Genomic DNA, 22,950 nt, shown 5'->3' with positions numbered 1-22,950 from the left:
ACGAATATCTGAAATTACTCGATCGTTTATCGTTTTCTGGATAATAGATTAGAAACAAAACGAGCCCCAACACAGATGTGGAAAAAATATTCTGGCACGTAAGATCGCACATTTTTCCAACGTGATCGTAAATTTTCAATTGGATTTAATTTCGGTGATCGTATCGGGATATTTTTGTTCGATCATTGGATGATAATAATAGCGTTCTTAAAAATCCCGGAGATCCCACCAATAGAAAAGAATAAAAATTAATTTTCAGCGACATTAATAGCAACATCGTCAGACGGATTAAACAAAAGCTGCGAGTCGGTAAGTTAGCCGGCACTTGCGTGCTCGAAGAATGGAAACGGAAAAGTGGAAACTCACCCTCGATAATGGGTCGCTGCGGCTTGTAGGACATGTCTGGAAAGAGAAAAGGATTAATATTAGCGAAATTAGTCACAGTATGTTGCACAAGCGTAGTTAAGAATATTTCAAGCCGTAGAGAAGCGCGTTAAAGCCACCACCCAAGTTTGTAATCTTTATACCGTCTCCGTGAAGATATTACCGTACGTAATATCGAAGAAGTCGCTCGACAAAACAACCCCTTCGTTCGTTCGTAACAAAATTAACGTATTTTGCTTCGCTACTCGACGAGATTATCGTTCGTTGTACCTTGCTTTCTTTTGCAATTGTACGCGTGATCCACGCGTCGTATGCCCGACTTGCAATCGAATCTATTTTCGATACCGTCGAGTGTTCGTTCTCGCGTCGCGTAAACACGTTGCACAATTTTCCAAACTAAACGACGCGAGATCCATCGTCGCAACGAGTTCGGCGTACGACGAAGTCCCCGATCGTTCCACGTTCCTTTCGATTAACTCTATTCGTTCCCGCGTCGCGTTGACACGTTGCACGATTTTCTAAACTCGATGATCCTATCCATCGTCGCAACGAGTACGGTACTCGACGAAATCAACCCGTCTCGTCGAGGACGCGTCACGCTCGCAAAGTTTGTCGCGGCTCGAGACAACCGTAATTAACGTCTAAGCGCTAATCAGCCCGATCCGAGGTTTCTCGAACAACGAGACTCCAAGGAAGTAAAACTTACAGCGAATCGGGGTTAAGGTAGACGGACGAAGCGGGGGCAACTTCGGGGAGCAAATAACAGGGAAATTCAGGGTCCCCGGAGTTGCGCAACATCCTAGGCACTCTGACGTTCCTCTCGTGAAACTTTTAATTATCCTTTCCTGGGCTCCCTTTAATGAAGAGGTTCCACGTCCGTGGCGTCGGCACGTATGACGTTGAAAATAATTACAAGTTTCTGGATGAATTCCGGTACCGTACCCGAACGATCCACGTTCAACGAGTGCTCGTTCCGATGTGCTCGGTCTCGCTCTGGTATCAACTTCGTTTCGCTCTTCGTGCGTATCATAGCCGCCTAGCGAAGAATGCCTGACCGCTGACAGTGTTTACGACACGGTCACGGAAATTCCGTTGCCTTCGGAGTTTACGATTACCGGACGAATAACGTTTCCTGGGCTTTCGTGGCGCGCGTAATATTATCGAATCGCTCTCGCGAACGAATCGAAGCAAGATGGATCGGCCGCTCGAGGCCACTGGAGGGATTATCCCCACCGCTCCACTTGTCGTATATTCGCGCCAACTTTCGGACAACTCGCTCCCTATCTCTCGAACAGAGGGGTCGGCTGTATCACGGGGAAATTTCTTAGATTACGAGTAAAAGGAGATTGTCCCGGTGCGTGGACAGGATCGCCGTTGTACGAATTGGAGCAAACGACTTCTAAGAGAATCTTAGTTCCCTCGGAGATTTTCATCTATTTATGTTGGTTTAAAACCGTAGTAAATTTAGACCAACGTAACGATATTTTATAAGAACACTTTTAGGGTATCGAAGATTTCGATTATGACGTAGAATGGAGTTCAGAACTTGGTCGGTAATCGGCTGACTTTATTCAATATGTGGTGTTTTTATATACAATTCGATATCACGAATTTCGGTGGAACTTGAGCAGTTTTACGCGAAATCGTAGCCTATAGGTGTAACGAGAGGTCTTGCGTAGAATTTTGGAAAGTGAAACGCGAAGCGACCACGAGCAGCCCGTTGATTTCGATTTCACTGTAATAGACATCACTGTCTGTTTTCCACGCACACCTGCGTTCGTTCACAATTTGTCAGACAGACGCGTGGATCGATACATCGTAAAAATAGGGGCCGTGATTTTGATCCCACTGTAGCAGACACGGTTAATTTTCCATGTACTCGCGCGAACACCGTACACATTCGTCGCTGAACGTCCCTCGAACCGAGAAGTAGGCGTGAAAAGTAGGCGGGGCGTTCAACGGGACCACCGTTCATCTCATTTTGATGCGCCTGTAGCGGACGATACTCTTCTCGGTATCAATGACGCGTGAAAAGTAGGCGGGGCGTTCAACGGGACCACCGCACGTCTCGTTTTGATGCGCCTGTAGCGGAAGATACTTTCCTCGGTGTCAACGACACGTGAAAAGTAGGCGGGGCGTTCGACAGGACCACCGCTTGTCTCGTTTCGATGCAACTGTAGCGGAAGATACTTTCCTCGGTGTCAACGACACGTGAAAAGTAGGCGGGGCGTTCAACGGGACCACCGCTCGTCTCGTTTTGATGCGCCTGTAGCGGACGATACTTTCCTCGGTATCAACGACCACGATCATCGTAGCCTGCGTCGCGGTCCCCTCAAACAAGACGAAAACGTCTCATTTTGTCCCGGTTGGTCGCGGAATACTACCCACGGCGACTTAATATTTATCCTGTCTCTGACGATCCCCCGAACGGCCGGGGACCGAGAAAAACAAGGAAGCCGTGTGTACGCGCGACAAATATGTATTTTAAGCAGTGGGAGTTATTGCAGCGCGAGCCGCGAGCGAGGATCCCGGGGCCCGAAAACGTTCCCGTCGTTGATATGAATTGCAACTAACGTCGGTCGGCGAAACGCAATAATTCTTGCAATTAAATATACGTTACGGACCGGAGGATTTTTTAAGCGTCGCGGTTTTGTTACCGGCGCGCGTTGGAATATATTAACGCAGAAATATCGCCGGTTCGCCGGGAGTAATTCATCACGCATATGCATTCACGGTAATCTACACTGGTACGCGCGCGGAAAAATGGCTTTCGAGAGGGACAAATGTATTTTAAATCTGCGGCGACGCGCGTTCGAAACCGTGTATATACGTATATACATATATGTTTGCGCGCGCGTGTCTCGGAGTGGGGTAATGCAAAAATCAATGAAACGGAAATATCGCTTTTAATTCCCGTGGGGAATTTAATTTTATTTTTCTCGTCGCGGGTCCGCCGGCGGTGCAAGAGGAGGAGGAAGAGGAGGAGGAGAAAGAGGAGGAGGGAAGCAACGAGACGCGCCCGCGTTTCGGAAATTACTTGTTGCAATGGCGACCGTAATTACGTCGCCGGTGCAATTCATAAGTACTCCCGGCGCACAATTTCGCGATCTCTTGCGCTCGTTCGATAACGGTCAAATTTTATCCAACGACCGGAAAACGGGATTTCATTACCTCCGCGAAATTGTTTCTTAATTAGACCCGCTCGTCCACTGGATCGAACGTTCGTGTCCACCAACGCCCGATTTCCCGCTCGGTGCGCGGGGTGTACCTAAGTACTGTTTTCGAGCGCGAAACTGTACCCGATTCGACGCGGAATTGTTAATAATTATTTTCGTCGGTGGCCGGCCGAGGTTTCCCGGAAACTGCGGAACGACGGAAGGAAGGAAGTACGTTCGCACGGGACGGGCAATTACGTATTTTTCAGACGACGACGACGACGACGAACCAGAGGGACAATGTTTTACGCGCGCCCGGAAAAAATTCCTCGTTAAATAACTTTTTAATGAAGACATTCCAAGCGAAACATCCCCGCTAAGTGCGAATTTATTTTCCGCGCTGGAAGTCTCCGCGAGTCTCACTGCTATCGTCTCTTCCCATTGGAATTCGATTGCTTTCGTTTCCGTACATTTCGATCCTTGAAATTTCTCCAAAATCTTTCGAGCGTTCGCCACCGTCTAGAATAAATAATTTTCTTCCAGCCGACAATTTTCATTCGTAAACCTAACGGTTAGATTCGACGCGTGCGAACACTCGTCTTTCTAATATTCGACAGGGAGAACTCTTCGCTCGTTCTTTTGCATCGCAAGAGTTGCTCTTGGGTTATTCTTACCGCTGAAGTTTAACACGATTCCACCAGGGACCAGACTTCGCGGATCGGTAGCAGACAGAGCGTAATCAGAGAAAGAAGTTGAATCCCACGTGTATGGAGTAGCGTGCAGCGAAGTGAGAGAAGTAACGGGTGTACGTACCGTATCGGTATTCCAAGTCTAAGGTTTAACGGTACACCTAGTTACATTATAGTATGGTTAATTGATATATCAAGATTACGAGTAACCGTGTACCGTATGTACAACTGTACATAATATCAAACCTATACTTACAGGTATACACTATTGATACGCATATACGGCATGGCTAATTGGTACATCAGATTTGCGTGTACAGCTATACATTATAGTAAATCTATACGGTATACCGAACTGGAATAACAGATGCGAGACGCAACGGTATACCTAACAACGATACAATAGAAACACCCGTTAGATCTTCCATTCCGTCGCACACCGCTCCCCCGTTCCTTAAACCTAGAATTTAGTTTACTTTTCCAGCTACACTGGGAACAGAACCGCTCGAAACATCAAAGGAACTACGTGGCGCGTCTAATCCCGTCCCTGGGAAACGTTCACCGTCGCTGTCCTATGAAAAATGACCCGTCGAGGGAAAGAAGCTACCCCCTTCACCTCCTAACCGTTCGAGCTAGACCCCGAGACGCGTGCAGTCGGCCGTGTGCACGTTTCGCGCAGTTCGTGGCACGCGGCACTGGCAAACCGACGATATGTATGCAGCCCGCCTCTATGAGAACTCGTGCAGCCCGATATCGCGCCGATATTCCCCCTTTCTCGCCCCCACCCCCCCTGCTCCCCTATCGAGGCTAGGACTGCGGGTTGACACACATGGGAAACACGTGTTGCCACTCCCACAAGCCGACGGCGAATACACACGCTCGCGACACGCGAACGCGTGCACACACTCGCGGCGTGCACTCGCGTACTCGTTGGTCCGACACGCTCGTGCGTACACGGGACGGTGGATTCCGTGTGGCCCCCTATGAAACCGTATCAGAAGCTGCATCGTCCGACGGTAACACCGGAATTGCCCCCGAGACTGGATAACCACCGGCGTGGAGCGTGAAAAATTGACGGTGTCCGTTAAGCCTCCGGGGCTTACGGCGCGTATAGTATATTGGTTTTGTCCCGTAACGGTCAGAAACTGTGTCAAAAGTTGCAACGATACACGGTGCACGGTGCACCGGGGCACGGTGTGTTTTCCTTTCGCGTGAACATTTCAGAGACGATTCGTCCGCGCGAATTTTTTCTCTCGTAGGTAAGTACGAGCGGGGTGCCGCACGGCACGCGAAATTTCCGACGAAAATGTGTATCGCGTCCTAGATACAGGCCACTTTCAACTAACTTCGGGTAACTCTACTTTTAATACGTAATCCGCCACCGGTAGTGTTAAGGGTCTTATCCCTGATGGAATCGGGTTAAACTCCAGCGGCAAAAATGACCCAGTAAACTTCCTCGCGACTCCCGGAGACCGGAGTTAAGGGTCCTCCGTACAACCGTCCTCGATGATTCGAATACGACGAGAGGTCTAGTTATAACGAGTAAAAAGCCCCCATTGGCGGAGGGTCGGTTGTTGGAGAGGGTGGATAATTTTTGTTCGCGACCTACGAACGGATGCGGTGACGAGTCAAAGGGTTCCGAGTCCATGTGGCGATGTCGCGGGTGAACGTATTATAGAAAGGAAGTAGAGTAAATAACCGAGGTGAATGGACTTAATTCTTTTTCTCGACGAATCGACATATTTTTGTCGATACGATCTTGCGGGATCTTCGAGGAGATGGCACTCGAGTCTTCGAACGTTCTCCTTTTCGTACAAGTTTTCGAGGCTACGACTCTATCGTGCGCAACCTTGTAATAATTTATATTTCTTCTGCTCGTTGGACCGATAAGAAACTAGCTGTGAAAAATCAAATATCACGGCATCGAAGGTCTTTCAAACTCGTGTCATCCGTGGCAGAGAAGATAGTACACTGTACGTAGAATGAGAATGTGAATACTCGTTTGCCTTCTTTTCGCGAACGAACAGTAGCAGGTCGAAAGACAACGACGAGAATCGACAACGACCAATAGCGACAATGCGAACAGTGGTACAGGAGATAGTACAATCTACAGTGCAAGAATATAAATACTCGTTTGTCTTCTCAGTACCTGTCACCTTCTTCGTCGAGTTAAATGAACAGATCTCGTTCGCGTAATACGAATACTCGTATGGTTCCTTCGCGACCGGAACAAGTACCACGAGTGTCTCGTTTGAGCCGACTTCGACGACCAATGAACGACCGAATCGAAGAAACCGATTCACGCGCGGGAAAACGAACCGATACGAAACGAAGGGGTGGATTATTCGCCGCTGTGGAATCGTTACTTCGAATCGAAAGGATTCCCGCGAACCTGGATACGCGTATCGGTTCGTCTCGCGTATCGAAGCTATTTTCGAGGGAAGAATTTCACGCGCGATGCTCGCAGACGCGATATTTCATTCTCCTTTTTTCCATTCGACGGCAATACCGCCGGAAATGGCGGCGAACCACTTTCGATTTTCCGTTTCCTTCGTCGTAGGTACACCGAGACGAAGACGAAACGCGTACACCCCCTTCGTTTCCCTCCTCTCCTCTCCTCTCCTCGACCCACTCCCGTTCCCCGATAAACCGATGGGCGTTGGGTGACGAAGAGGAAGAAGGAATTTGCCACGCGAACCAACCGAACGGAATAACGAGACGCTTCTCTTTTAATTTTAATAACCCGCGACGATTTATTCCCCTTCGCCGCATAAATTATCGGGTCCTTCTCCACTCCGAGAAACCGCGAACTTTTCCCTGCTGGCGAATTGCAATAATTTCACGGAGACAATTGGCATCGGAGATTTCTGGCAACGGTGACTCGGTTACGAAGCGGAGCTGACCGTGACAACCGTCTTTAACCTTTTGTACATAGTGACTTCGACTGTGGTCGTTTTCCTTGGAAAATTATATCGGGGACGAATCTACCAAATTCGATCACTCCGACGTGCATTTATCTACGAGTGTTTGTACAAGGTGAGTTTAATAACCAAGGGGAGCGAAGGATTGTATCTAAATTTCATAAAAAATATACAAGTAAATTATGAGAAAACTATGGGAAAATTATGCATCGTTTGACAAGTGCAATTAGTTTGCGAACGAAACAATCTTTTCGACGTAATGAAATTCACTCGCGCGATTTTACATTGAGAAAAGAAAGTATCAGGGTAATGTGCCGAAGAAGCGAATACTTCTCGAGATATTTAACCTTTTGTTAACGCTCGTAATAAATGTGGCGTTCTAAACATTTTCTCGGGTGTTTATTTTTTTTTCTCCGCGTTTGAACGACTGCTTTTAATTCGCTCGTTCGCACCGAAACAAAAGGTTGCGAATGGACGAAATTTTTTGACCAAATCTCGCAAGAAATATCTTGGAAATTGTTCGACCGACTGGCTAGATAAAGCGTGCGCGTCTCGGGAGAATTTTCCAGCTCGATTTTCACAAAGTGGCTTCGAAGGAAAAAAATGTTTCTATTTTCTTTCCGACTTACTTTTCCGCTTAGAATGATCGTTTACCTGATCGATGTACGCGTGTAAAAAGACAGGTATACGCGAAGAAAATTGAACGGTGTTCGAGAACGTTAACGAGCACGCTACGAAAAGACGACAGCAGTCCCATAATTCAGAGTAAATTAGCCTGTCCAAGAACGGAACAGGCGAATATCTATACGCGGGACACAAACGGATCGAGCGATTGAAATCAGTTTACGCGACCCAACAATTCGATCAATAATGGTAATACGATCTGAGCTACGTACATGTATCAGAATTACTCGCGATGCAGAGTAACTTGAGCTGAATAATTCAAACGTTCACCGAGAGCTATCGCGAACCTTTAACCACTTCAACGTTGTCCGACAGAAATCGCATGTTTCTACTGCCAATTTACCAAGAACGGAATATAGGTAAATTAGATTCTCGGTAAAACGAATTCGCTCTTACTATTATTAATTTTCCAATCAATTGGGAAAAAAACAATTTGATTCTACTTTTAGGTAATGTTCACCGTCGCTGTAAGTTTGTCCGACAATAGTCGTCCATTTCTATTGTTAACGTTCCAAGATCAAAAATTAAATTATTCGTACATTATTCTTCGAAACTCGCTGTTAATCCCCTGAAGAATTGAATAAGACAGTTTCGTTCTATTTTTCAGTTTAAGGTACTCTTTAGCGATGCTTCAATCTCGTTCGTTTTTACCGCGAACGTAACACAAACGGAATTAGAATTCTCTAAGCTGATTTTCGATATCCGAAGCTCGCTATTAACTTCGTTAATTGTCCAATTAATCGAAAAATACAGGTCTCTTTTCAGTTGAAATGATCGTTGATCAATATCCGACAACTTTATCGTTGCCCGATAAAAATGGTCTATTTCTACCGCTAGACTATAAACGGAGTTTAAATTCTCTATTTACGATTCTCGGTATTCGATGCCTACAGCTATCGCTGTTAATTTTCCACTCGATTGAAAAAGACAATTCGGTTCTACATTTTAGGTGAAGTTATTGTTCGTTAAACTTTACGGCAAAAATCGGCCGTATTAACCTATAAACAAACTACAACTTCTCTATTTACGATTTTCGATATACGAAGTTCGCCAATTTCCAATCGATTAGAGACGACAATTTATATCTACTCTTCGATGGAAAAGTTATCGTTTGTCATTGTTGACGAAACTTTTCTATTCGCGTTATTGCGGTTTTTTCTTCTGTCCTCCGCTGCCTTCAACGAAAAGTGGCTCGCGTTTCGTATTAACGTCCGATATCGGCATACTAATCGGGCATTCAGATTTCCACGGAAACGCGGAACGACGAACGACGAGCCGCTGTAAACCATCGGAACGACTGAAACTGGCTCGTTACTTTCCCGAACTCCGGCAACGGGAAAGTGTGGAAAAGACCGTTCGATCGGGGCCACTCGTGCCGGCGATTGATTCTCGCGATATTTCAGGAAAAAGTTTCGATCCGACCGAGGTGGGGCGAAAAATGAAGAAAGTTTCTTCACCGGCTCCGTGCTCACGTCTTTCGTAACTGTGCCCACGTGCGCGATATACTTGCCCCGATTCTTTGTCTACATGCCCCCCGTGGCGCTTGTGTGTCGGTGTACTCGCGAATCACTTCCGGAAATTCACACGTACCGATGCCAGCTACCGAAACTTCGGTTACGTCGACCGACAAAACGACCGATGAAACCTACCGGAGACATCGGTCCACGGATTAGATTAAAATCGATCTACACGCAGCCCGGAAAATCGTCTCGAATTAGAAACAGCTTTCAAGTGCTTCGATGAGTTTTCTTAGGTGACTGAAACTCGTTTTCTTTTTTTTTCCTTTTTCATTGGCGAGCTAATAAATACACACCGTATCTGTAATTTACAGAACGAGCGAAAGTAAAGCTCGTTGAAAAATGATTCGAAAACGTTTACCAAAATTTCACCGCAATGGACTTCCTTTCAGAGAAAATTGATTTTGGAAATACGGGGGGCACGTGTTAATTTACATAAAATTCAGTTCGACCACTCCGATCGCAAATATTTCGTACGCGACGTACGTATGGTAATTCATAAGCGGAAATTAAAATGCTGAAAACATTTTGTAATTAGACGTCGATCAAACAAGCGCGTGCGCCGCCGTACTTTGAAACTGAATTATCTCGATGACGAAGGCTCTTATCGAGAAATGTTACCCGACGTTTTTTTACTTATTTTCGAACGAAGAATCGCGTTACAGTCCCTTCTTCTTTGGGTTTATCGTGACCCCTTTGTTCGTATCGTGTGACACTTACGAGTGAACGTTAGTTGTCTTCGCTCTGTCTCGTAAATTGTAGTAAATTTCATTTAGAAATTAATATTTCTTCCCAACGCATCCGCAACCAACGAAAATGACCGCAGAAAATCCTGGCGGGTTTAATTTTGCACACATTCGTTACAGACGGAGCGCGAGTGCGAAATTCCATTTTCATCGGAATTGGTAAGAACGTCTACATCGCTCCGAATTGAATTTTGAACAACATCAACCGTTCGTGAGCTCCGTGACAATTGTAAGTCTACATCACACGACGGTCGCTACTGTTGAGCTTATACGATTCCGGTCCGCTCCGAAATTCCATTAAGCCGTCTGCAATTAACCGTGACGCAATTGACAGTGATGATATTAGGCGCCTGTCGCTAATAATTGAACCTGCGTTCAGTTGACGTGGAGTCACTTGATCGACGGGACAGTTATCAGAACGAATTTTGCTTATCCAACGTCTATGGAAACACGATGATATCGATGATTCACCCTTCTCGAGAAGAATTCAGAAATTCTTACATAAAATTAACGTTCTGGGAAAGCACAGTGATCCTAACCTAGCAACAGGGTGGAGTATACATTCACACGACGGATTGTACGAATTAAAGTTTCACTGGAAAAATTAAAAATTGCACACTTGGACAGGAACAAAAGGTCCAGGCACAGTTTTTCCAAAGAAATTTTACACGACAACGTGGCCGACCGGTTTTATCAACAATGGGGGAAAATGGCGCGGAAACGCTGCGTCCTCGGGGCCCAACGATGAAAAGTGGGGTGAAGAAAGAGCACGGGGCGCGAGAACGGCATTTGTTAAATTAAACGTCAGCTTCCCCGACAGGACTTTCTTCAGAGTCCTTCTTCAGCTTCCGTTCTATTTCTTCCCGCGAAAGATGACCGTGTCTCTGCACGATTTTCGGCTTCGCGTATCGCGAGATCGACTCTTGAACGTCTCGTGTGTCAAATCTTTCGAACGAACTGGGTCGCCGCGGTCAACGACGTTCCTTTTATTCTCGAAACTCGGTGTATGGAATTTTCTCGGAGAAGATGTTCCCGTTTGAGAAAACTTAGTACGCCGTGTTCTCTACGATGATACTTGAACACGATAGTAACCGAGTTGTTTCGATCTAACCGCGTTTACACACTTTTCACACCGACCGAAGGGATCTCTCCGAAGAAAGAGACTTCAATTGGATACATTCCTTGGTAAATTGGCATTGTGTCTCTAAAAATTCACCATAATTTCGTTTCAATCATTCGTATAAATAATTTCGTAGAAATCAAATTTGTACTCTCGTACCAGTCATTTTCTTCAGCCAGTCACCGATCCGATTGGTCTCTTTGCGAAACATTTACGAGCTCATCGACACACTTGTGAATGGATACTTTCATGAAATACAATTTTGAAGTTTAGAAAAATAATTTCTTATTTTTCACCGCTTACACAGAGAGAACGTTTGGAAAAACTATCGTTTCGGGATAAGCATCGTTAAGTTCATCACAAACAGAAGGTGGTCTGATCCTCCAGGAACAGAGTCCTGTGCATTAAACAATGCAACCTCGAGCTTCTTCACTTCTTTAGGCGTTCTTCCGAACAATCCCACCCTCTATAGCTACGAGACACTAGTCATCGACGATCCTTTTGGCTTCCATTCGCCCATTTCTTCTAACCACGTGAGCTAGTACCCTGTCGTAAATCCGTCAGTGTCCCGTCACCTCCTCTCAAACTCTCTTCAAACGTGCAATTTTTCACGGTACTATGTATCTTCGGTACAGATCCGAACGAAAATATAGCACGCTCTAACGAAAGGTGTTAAAAAATGACAAAAATTCCGGTGAAAATTCTGAGACAGGGACCTTGGAGAGGTCTTTCCCGAAGAATAAGACTTTCGATGTCGAAAAATTCCATCGACACCCTGAAATTAACACCAACCTGTAACCTACCAATCGACTTTTTACCGCCAACGTTTATCGTTGACTTACTACTCTATAACAGAAAACGTGCGATATTAGTAGCAACGTTAGAAAGTTCGGTTCAATGTTTTCGTAGACGTGAGAAGCTCACAGATTCCGCTCTAAGTCGAGTTTGCTTCAACATTTCCAAAGGCGTGAGAAAAAGCTCATACATTCTCGCGCGATTGTCTAATCCCCAACACAACCGGTGTCAAGATGTATTCGCGATCGGTTGATCGGTGAGTAGTTTATAGAATGTTCAACAGTCACTGGTCGGTTAATGTGTTAATAAACGCGAACTCCCCTCCCCGTTGCACTCGCGCAGCCTACGCAAACGTCTCTCGGCCACTTCGTGTACCCGCCGGGAGTAAACGGTGTACCCCGGGACGGGTAACTGTAATGGGAAAACTGTTCGACGCGAGTAATCGCAACAAAAAGGTCTCGGATTCCTGCAGGAAATGATCCTGGATACTCACGGAACGGAGCTTCTTGCCCGATACGGCCAGCTTTTTCTCGCCGCGAAAGTTTTCGAGTTTCTCGGAGCCCTGGGACGGTTCGGGACGGCGCGGGAAGCGAACGGCCATGGGGAGGGGGAAGGGTGTGGTGGAGTGGAGAGGGTTAGTCGGGGAGTGGGTTAGAACCGTAATGGAGCAACCCGGAGGAACGCCGGCACGAGAAGAACGAGGGAAAAGAAAAGAGAGAAAGAGAGAAAGAAAGGGAGAAAGGTGGGAAGGAGTTAGCGGGATTTATCGGTCTCGGACTTATTAACTCCTACGGCGAAGTTAACATTAATCTTGACTCGAACTCGGTAACTCGCGAACAATCCCGATCGCGACCGATTGCTGCGACCTTTTTCCCTATTGGCTACCTTCCCCCTCCCACTACCGCGGCACCGAGAAATTCATGGGAATTCTCGGCGAGAACCGACGAGAACCCCTATTTCGACGTAGTAACGAAACGCGCGCGGAAAACGTCCAAACCCCTCCCCACTCTTCGAGCCAAAGAGGTTTCCCCCCACCACCTGGGCCTTCGCGCGACGTCGCGCCTCTGGTTGCGAACGGCGCGCGAACCACGTCGAGCAACTCCGACTGTTTCCCGAAATGCCTCTATGGATTTAATCCGGCATGAACCGCCGCGGATATTGCACAATCGGTCGGACGAGAGGCGGACGAATCGTTCGCCGGTTAAACACCCACCGTTGTTTCCCGATTCGGGAACTTTCCACGACAATAAGAAACTTCAGATTGTGGCTGTGCGCGCGCACACTTCCAACCCCTGGAAAACGGAGAAAAGATATATTATTTATGCGGAATAGTTTATTAGGGGGAATGGTCACAAAGGAGTCTTCAAGATCGTGGGATTGCGATCGGGTGAGGTGCGCCGGAAGTATTGCCGCTATCGTACACGTGATGATAGATAACTATACCTGTGTCTAGAGTAGACAGTACTTCTCTAGATACTTTTCAATCGTAATCAACTATACCGTATCTAGGGTAGACAGTGTTTTTCTAGATACTTTCCAATCGTAATCAACTGTACTGTATATAGAGTAGATAGTAGTTTTCTAGATACTTTTCAATTGTAATCAACTATACCGTATCTAGAGTAGAGAGTACTTCTCTAGATACTACGCAAACTTAATCGACTATATCGTGTCTGCAGTGAACAACACTTCTCTAGATATTCCACAATCGTAAACTATACCGTGTCTAGAGAAGTACTGTCTACTCTAGATACTTTTCAATCGTACTCAACTATACCGTATCTAGAGTAGACAGTACTTCTCTAGATACTACGCAATCTTAATCGACTATATCGTGTCTGCAGTGAACAACACTTCTCTAGATACTCCGCAATCGTAAACTATACCGTGTCTAGAGTAGACAGTACTTCTCTAGATACTTTTCAATCGTACTCAACTATACCGTATCTAGAGTAGACAGTACTTCTCTAGATACTCCGCAATTCTAATCGGCTATACCGTAACGCGTGTTTATATGGGAATATCGAGTGGATATTCTATATAGTTTACATTCTTTAGCTCCCCATAATCACACATACTGTTACCTTTGGTCGCTGCCAATCTTCATCACCGACGTAGACCGGTAGTGACAGTGAGTGCGACATCAGAAAAGACGGTACTCCGTAAAGTAGAACGAACCTGTAAACACTCTCTAGCCTTCTTCTCACGAGCGTACATGTATCAGACAGAACCAGAAAACTATCCATAGTACTTTCCAAACTATCGACGATTCCTGACCATCTCACCACTCCAACCAGTCCCCGCTATCAATGATTCTCAAAAGTCCCAAAAAGACGATCGAATGGCTACCGAGAACATACCTCGTGCCATCGTTCGCATCGAAACTCGTTACCGCTAAATACTAGCCCGTTTGTCGACAATGTCGCGCAATGTTCATCAACAAACTCTACAAAAGATCGCGTTATCCTCACGGTTTCGCAACCCGGAGAAATACCTCGGTACACGTACGTTACTCGCGTAGGTGTTTCCGATATTACCGCGTTCAATTCGCTCGAAGGAATCTGGTCGTTTTCGAGTCCGTGGTCGTAAAGGACGCCTTCTATCCGAGGTAAGCCTCGTTAGCGGCTAGGTGGGAAGCGAGGGCCAGATCGAGCCGCATCCATCCACGTCTCCGTAGCCCCGACATTTATCTCGCGGCTGGATTTGCACCGGTTTAAAGAGGAACGGGCTTTTCCGGCCGCGGCGAAAACACTTTGCAGCCCGGCAATTTCGAGCGGTTACGGGACGTTAATCGTCCCGCTCGTGCCGGCAACAAATTTCGCAGTCGCCGTAACGCGAGCGGGCGCGCGCGCGCCGCAACGCGGGGCACCTCCTCCGGCATCCAGTGCTCGCGCGACGCCGTGCCATAAAACGCGCCCGCGATTCGCCAAGGCGCGAAACGGCCGCGCTTGCAATTTACCCGCCGACCGAGTATCCAATTTCGTCCGTCGCCCGCTTCAAGCTCGCACCGTGGCTCTCGTTCCACGCTCCGTGACGCCTCGAGTTAAGCCGTTCTCCCACACCGACGAAACGTGCCGCGAACGGACGAGAAGACGACACGGTTGTCCATTGCCCGTAAACGCGGTACTTCGATCGAGATCGATAGTCGTACCAGGATAGAGTACGCGTATTTTTCCAATTAGTTGAAAGGATCTGGCAAGAAGAGAAACGAGATCTCGTACGACTATTGGTTACTTTCTGCGTCTTCGTTTCATCGGATCACGCTACGGAAAAGTCGATCGTTGTTTAGCTTAAACGTGGAACCATCATTCCTTTTTTTTTGTCGTTTAAAACACGCGACTGTAACTCGATGGACAAAAAGTTTCACTACAGGTAGAATCTCGAGCTTTTCTTCGACTCGAACGCGATTGAGAACGGATCGGGAGAACGATCGCTCGAAAGTCGTCTACGAGTAGAATCACTAAACCCTTCTTTCGCTCGAACGAGTACGATTTGGTAGAAATAACGATTGTTGAAATTTATAACTTCTGAGCAGTTTTCTCGCGTAAACCACGTCGGGAGAAATTGTCGGAGATCGCAGATAGTCGTCCACGCGTTGAACCTTGAGCTCTTGTTCGACTTGAACGACGCGATTGCTTGTGATCGTTGAGCCTTTGTTCCCACTTTGATATTTTCGACAGAAGGACGTACTTTCAATTTCATTCCATTCGAATGAATCGGTCTCACGGATGCGTAACAAGCTCTACCTTCTTCGTTCAAAGAAACGATCAGTCGAGTTGGTAAATTATTGTTTCGATACGTTTCTTAGCGATCGATTTGAATTTCAAGAAGACGAATCGCCCGATCTTTTTTCTCTCGCGTTTCCTCCGATCGCGTCGTTAAGGCGTTAGAACGAGTTGGAGGTTTCGACGCGCGAGCGATCGACCGTGGAGCTATCGCGTTTTCGATCGGGTCGCTTAGGTGAGAGAACGGCCTTATTGCTTTGCCCGGCCCAGGGGTAAAACTCGCGTTAGCGCCGCCATCAGCGGCCGGATATAGTTTCCTCGAGGGTCGACAGGTAAGTCGAAGGATTGACGGCCGACCGAGAACGGGAAATTCGAGTTCGCGGACCAGTTTTCGCGGATTTTCGGTAACGCGCGTCGCTCCTCGTGATTAATGGACCCTCCTGACACGAATTTTTGGGAAATTCGTGAACCGCCGCGCTGTGAAATCTGTCGCGCGTGTGGCTGGAAATAGGTGGCCAGGAAGTTTGTTAAGGGTCGACGGGATCGTTTCGAAGAAAGATTCGAATAGCTTCTCTATTCGAGAAACGATACGCGCGACCGACTAGATTAACGATCGAAAATGGTCCGCGTCGTATCTGGATACTTGGGAAATACTTCGAACGACGCGTTGCGTCGCGGTTATTGCATTTTTGAGATAGAATTGCGTCGCGATCAGTGACGTCGAGACTTTTCACCGAGAAAAACAGAGGAGTACGAAAATAATTTCGTTCCGATTCCGCAGGTATGAAATATCTCGTTTGAATATAGAATATATATTCGAAGTGCGAGATTCGAGTAATGGTAACGTAATGATTTATTGGTAGAAGAAACGGGCGATGATTCGACGAAACCGACGACGTTCGAATCTCCGATAAAGCGTTTCAGTCGACGACGACGACGACGACTTTCGATCATCGAGACGCAAGATATCCGGCAATCGCGGTAATGAAAATGCTAGCTCGGCGGGAATCGCGGCGGACTATTTCAGGATTATCAAAACCAATACGTCTCGAGAACGATGCGAGTCAATACGAGCGACCCTTGTGTCATCCATGTTATCTAACACGAGTCGATGTGATCTGTGTTGACTCTCGTAATCCCACTGTCATCCACTTCGAATTCCATGAATGTATTCCTCCTGTACAGAGGACACCCGCAGCCATCATTAACGCGTTGATGTACCATAATACTCCGCGATGTCTACCGTCTCCCCCATATCGACGATGACTCCGACAGCCTTATTGTCGTTCGCTCGATCTCAAAGGCGTTATTACCTGGCCCGATACGTTCGAATATCTTACGCTCGAATCTCGTGCATTGAAATACATCGACTCTCGTGGACAATTGTTGCGTAAGCCTCGTTGCCGCATTTAAAATCGCTTGAAAAACCATCGAATCGACTTTGAGCCGAGCTAGGGACACTGCAGACTCGACAGTTCCTCGACAACCGTCTACCTTCAGCGGTTCCTCGTCGAGTATCTAACCTAACCAGATCAACACTGATAGGTCTTCCGAGATCATTCTCGACAGTTCTTCCAGAATGGTCTACCTTCGACGATTTCTCACCAATCATCTATCCTAACTAGATCAAACCTAGTAAATCTTTTGAGATCATACTCAACTGTTTTTCGAGAATCGTCTACCTTCGACGATTTTTCACCAATCATCTACCCTAACTAGATCAATCTTAACAAATCTTCCGAGATCATCATCGGTAATTCCTCAACGAGCGTCTACCTTCGCTGAATCTTCCTCGACACTTCTTCGACAACCATCTACTTTCGCGGATCATCCCAGAATTCACACTTATCGAACACTAATTATTATCGTGCGCCTCGACTGATGCTCCTCTACAAATCGCTAGGATTTTAAATAGATTTTCAAGAACCTAAAGTCCACACACACAATATTACAATTAAGACAACTCTAGATCGCATTACGATACGAATAAATTCACACTTATCGAACACTGATCATTATTGTGCACCTAGACAAACGCTCCTCTACAAATCGATAGGACTTTGAATAAATTTCCAAGAAACTAACGCTGGATCGCATTACGATACGAATGAATTCACACTTATCGTATACTGATTATTATTGTGCGCCTCGACAGACGTTCCTCCACAAATCGATAGGACTTGGAATAGATTTTTAAGAATCTAGCGTCCACGTATATAATATTGCAATTACGACAACCCTAGATCGCACTACGATACGAATAAATTCACACTTATCGAACATTGATTATTATCGCGCGTCGACAGACGCTCCTCTGCAAATCGATAGGACTTCGAATAGATCTTCAAGAACCCAAAGTCCACATACACGATACTGCAATTAATACGATACAATTCGAACGAATTCACACTTATCGAACGCTGATTACTTTTCGTTCCTCGACAGGTAGACGAGGGCTGTAATAAATTCGCGAAGCCAAGGTCCCCGGTTGGTCCGAGCCCTCGGGCGGTTGCTACTTGCGAGGCGCGTGCAACGAGACCACGTGTCGGATAAAAAGGGCAACCCGAGCGTGAGTTCCGGCCGCCACAATAATCCGAAGAGCAATTACAAGGTCGTTGAGCAAGGCTGATCCTGGGGCCAGCGTTAAAATCCGTTTACCCGGGCGTCTCGTAAACCGTCGTCCCCGGGCGATGTACAGGAAGTTTGACGACCCCCGCGGCATTAAAGCTGCGTACACACCGGTCCGACATCGCGCGCCGAGGCCAAAGTCCTTGTAATTTATGTGGAACAAACGCCAGCGAGTTTACCAGGGTCGTAGCGGGCCGGATAAGGAGCGGATGAGATATCTCCGGCTTTAATATGATCGGCGACGCCCTTAATCCCGAAAACCCTGAACCCATCCCGAAGCCTTCCGTGGCGCGGCAGCAGGCAAGGTTGCACGAGAACGAGGACGAAACGGCGGAATCGCGGGAAACGTTCATAAAGGCAGATGCGAACACGTGCCTTACATACTAAATCCTCATCCTGCGCCAAAGCCCCGCGCTGCATGTTCACGACGTCGTGCTGCCGCATGTATACCGGGTGTCCCTAATTTCGCTCAGGATCTCGGCTACTCCGCTCCGTCTCCCGGTTCGAGCGTAACCGGCTCCCGAAATTGAACTCCGCGGAATTCAACGCGAGCGCGGGAACCTCGTTCGACGCTCAGCCTCCACCTCGTTACCCGAAGCTCGCTGAAAACAAGGTGTTAAGGATCGCGTAGACGTCGCCTCGCATTTGCATCGCGTTTTCAGAGGGACAACGTCGTTTCGCTCTCCGCGCGCGCAACCGGATTCGAACGAACGGAGATAAACCTTTTCGACTTATCGCGTTCTAGCGATGTGTACACTTATTGAACGATGTTGTCTCTTCGACGATTGCAGTTCGACTCAGCGGTGTGTAATCGCGTTGAGAAGGTGGACGAATCACGACCAAGTGTTTAACGCGAACTTACATTTATTTGCACGGTGAAAGGAGGAGTCTAAGAGTATTCGAACGTGATGTAGTTGAACTCTTGGTTGAATGCACAGGGTATTCGAGTGTACCGTAATTGAATGCACAGGGTATTCAAATGTATCGTAATTGAACATTCGAGGTATTTAAGGCTATTGTAATTGAAAACTCGGGATATCGATGACTATTGTTGTTGAACTTTCAACGTATTCGAATCTACCGTAGTTGAACTCTCCGAGTATTCAAATCCGCCATAGTGAAATTCTTAGAAATCCTAGTGCGGTGTACTTGAACGCTCGGGGTACTCGAATGTGTCGTAATTGAACACTCAAGGTATTCGGGACGTACCGTTCGTAGGCTATAACGCGCTAACGTATTCGAAATCTCGGAGTATTCTAATGAGCCGTAATTGAACGCTCAGAGTATCCTAATGTGCCGCAGTTGAGCGCTCAGGAATATTCAAATGCGCCGTAGTTGAACACCCAGAGGTATTCTGATGAGCCGTAATTAAACTCTCGGGGTATTCTAATGCGCTGCAGTTGAACTCTCGAGGGGTTTCTCAAGTGTACCGCTCGTAGCTGTAACGACTCGGTCCAAGCGCAAGGTTATTCTAATCTTTGTCCATCGAATTCGGTTCGACCTGCTCAAGTTCAAGCTTTCACCCGCCATTCGTCCATGGACGTGTACTTAAACGAGGGCATTCCGAAACGAGAAGCGATTGCCATAGTTACACGTTGCGCGAATTTCTCGCGAATCTCGAAGAAAGAAATTCGACGCGCCGGATCCAAGGAAAACCGATGGAAAAGTCCGGGACCACGGAAGAGAGATGATTTTCCGATCCCGTCGATGGTTTACGTTGAAACACCGTTGAATTACTCGCTCTCGATATCGCGGGGCGTCGGTACCTACGTTTGCACGCTGCAAAGTGGCGGGTTAGAATTTATACCTCGTCATACAGCAGTATTGCCTATCCGCGTCGCGCATCGACTCGTAACACAAATCTTTCGCCCGTTCAACGATATACGATTCATTTCGGCTCGATTCGTCAATGTTTGGTCATCCTTGTCGCGCTGCTCGGACACGTTCGTCGAGTGCGTTACCGGAAAACGGCGCACCGCCATTAATCAGGCGAACGTTACGAATCGTCGAGACTTCTGTTTTTTTTTGTTTTCTTTTTTTTCTTCTCCGTTTGAAATGTAACCCGCTCCGGTTGCCGAGATCCATAATTTTTGCTCGCACGAGGCTTCATAATCTTTACACCTCGCGATCGGTATCTAGGCTGAGTTACGGCCATCGATTCGTTGTTGCCACGTTTGCGGGATAATGATACGACTCGGGAACACGACGCGGGTGTGCAATAAGTTCCCCGCGATTAAGCTTTACGCGCATATTTTAAGATTAAGATTGTCGCGGGAATATATTTAATCCGATACCTCCTCTCTCCTCGAGTCTTGATTATTCTCCCGCTGTTTACACTCCGGGTTTTTATTCACCGAGCGACCCTCCCACTTACGATTCGGCTTGGCACGAGCTCGCTGCGTCGATCCTTTGAACTCGTGTTCTTCGACCTTCGTTTTAACACTTAACGCACAAGTAATAGAATTGGGACGGAAGTTCGCGTTGAACGTTTCACCGAGGGGGCCAAAATTTATAAACTTGTGAATAAAAGCGATAAAGACTGCTGCTTAAAAGTTTGGAGAAACCTTCGAATATTATAGAAGTATTTATGTATACGTATCTCGATTCGTTGAAAATTTAATTCCTGTGTTAAGAAAACACTGCTCGTGTGTGTTATAGATGTCTTCGATAATCGTATTCGCGTTTATTTCTTTGTAAGTCTTTACTTGAACTACATTTTCGCCGAGTTAGAATGGATCGTTGTTTAGCGCAATGTGTGCAATTTCATACTGGCTGTGCATCGGTCAGGCAAGATTAATGTGACGCGCGACGCGTGTCAAATGTTGCACTTGACGAGAAATTCGTGCGCGAAGAGATTAAAGAAAACGCGAGAAAAATATACTCCCGTGATCGTTAAACCACGATGCTTGTTGGACTAACAGAAATGAATATTTAAAATATCAACATTTTCATAAAAAAATTTTCTTTCGCGCTGAACTCTCCCCATTTGAAGAAACAATAATAAAACTACACGATTCTCTTTCGCGTCCATCGATTTTGTAAAACGATCGCGTTAAACTTTCGCGCGGAGGGATCGTTCCCCGTGACCTTGAGCGGCCAAACAAATTGGCGCGCACCTCCCGTCCACGTCCCGCGTCTCGTATCGCGCGTAACGTGGCGCTAAGAGCCACGTGTTCTCTGTCTATGCACATTTTCCAAAATATTCTCCCTCGTGCTGGACGCTCTCTATTTGAAAAAACAATAATAAAATTACACGATTTCCTTTCTCGTCCATCCCCGTGACCTTGAGTGGCCAAACAAGTCGGCGTGGACCTCTCGTCCACGTCCCATGTCTCGTATCACGCGTAACGTGGCGCCCAGAGCCACGTGTTCTCTGTCTATGCAAATTTTCCAAAATATTCTCCCTCGCGCTGAACTCTCCCCATTTGCAGAAACATTAATAAAACTACACGATTCCCTTTCACGTCCATCGATTTTGTAAAACGATCGCGTTAAACTCTCGCGCGGAGGGATCGTCCCCGTGACCTTGAGCGGCCAAACAAGTCGGCGCGCACCTCCCGTCCACGTTCCGCGTCTCGTATCGCGCGTAACGTGGCGGCCAGCGCCACGTGTTCTCCGTCCAGCCTCGGCGGTGTCGACAACGGAAAACGACGCCACGTAGGAACGGAATCGAATTGCCGAAAATTCCGTCGAAAATACGACGTACGACGAGTGGCTCGTTGGAACGGTCGCTGGACGAGTTCCTACGCGAACTGGTAGGATGTCGGCGTTTGTCGTCGCAGTAAATGTATTGTCCGCGGGACAATGCGGCGGCTGATTGCGAAGCGGCCGGGCGAAAACTTGACCCGAAAATAAACCGAATCGCTCAAACGGTCCTGTCGACCGCTGCCAAATGCAGCCACTCGGAATACCCGAGGACAGCAGGGCCTCGTTTCCGAACTCTCCGTCCCCCTACACTCCCCACCACCGCGGCCTTGATATTTTTCTCCCGCGTGGTAAAAGTGGTAGACAGAAAGCTCTCTCCCGTTCCGTTCATTGTGTCCGGACCATCGTTCGGTCCAAGTACCATTCGCCAGCTGATACCGAGGGAAGCGGAAATCGCACGGGAAAACGCGCACGGTCGATGGGCCCCCGGCGTGTGTGAAACCCACGCACGCGCACGCGTGCGGGGAAATTCGGGGTTTTCCCGTTTTTCCCGCTCCTTTGTTCGTTTCGGGTGTCGGGGGTTCGTGGAAAAAGGTGATTTCGTGGATCGAGCGCCGAAAGGGACGCGTACGCGGGTGATTCCGGGGGGTTGAGATTTTAACGAAGGACACTGGCTGCGAAACGAGGACGAATAAATATTTGCCGAAGCGGCCGAAGGCACGAGGACCGACCCTTTGATTAGAATTTCGACCAAGGGACTTTGTAACGGGTGAACGTTTACAGCGCTGTAGGTATACTATTTTTTTTTTGTTTTTCTTTCGTTTTTTCGTTTTTCCATTTGTAGCGTTTCCGGGCACAGATTTTTCAATGCTTTGAGAAAGATGTTCGTTTGAACGTGGAACGTGGTAGTGGCAGAGAACAGGTTACTGGGTGTCTTTTTG

General features: G+C 47.1%; 1 protein-coding gene across 3 annotated transcripts in view; it reads right to left on the bottom strand.

The window, feature by feature from the left end:
* LOC143144453 (agrin) overlaps positions 1–22,950 on the bottom strand; it is a 772,831-nt gene that overhangs the window by 479,277 nt on the left and 270,604 nt on the right. For all 3 annotated transcript variants that reach the window (XM_076306867.1, XM_076306868.1, XM_076306869.1), the window contains one exon: positions 367–402. In XM_076306867.1, the coding sequence (XP_076162982.1) occupies positions 367–402 (36 nt within the window). The remainder of the gene's footprint in view (positions 1–366; positions 403–22,950) is intronic.

The sequence above is a fragment of the Ptiloglossa arizonensis genome, chromosome 3, assembly GCF_051014685.1.
Source record: "Ptiloglossa arizonensis isolate GNS036 chromosome 3, iyPtiAriz1_principal, whole genome shotgun sequence".
Classification (NCBI taxonomy): domain Eukaryota; kingdom Metazoa; phylum Arthropoda; class Insecta; order Hymenoptera; family Colletidae; genus Ptiloglossa; species Ptiloglossa arizonensis.
The sequence above is the reverse complement of the archived record's forward strand: the minus strand, read 5'-3'. Positions and strand labels throughout refer to the sequence as shown.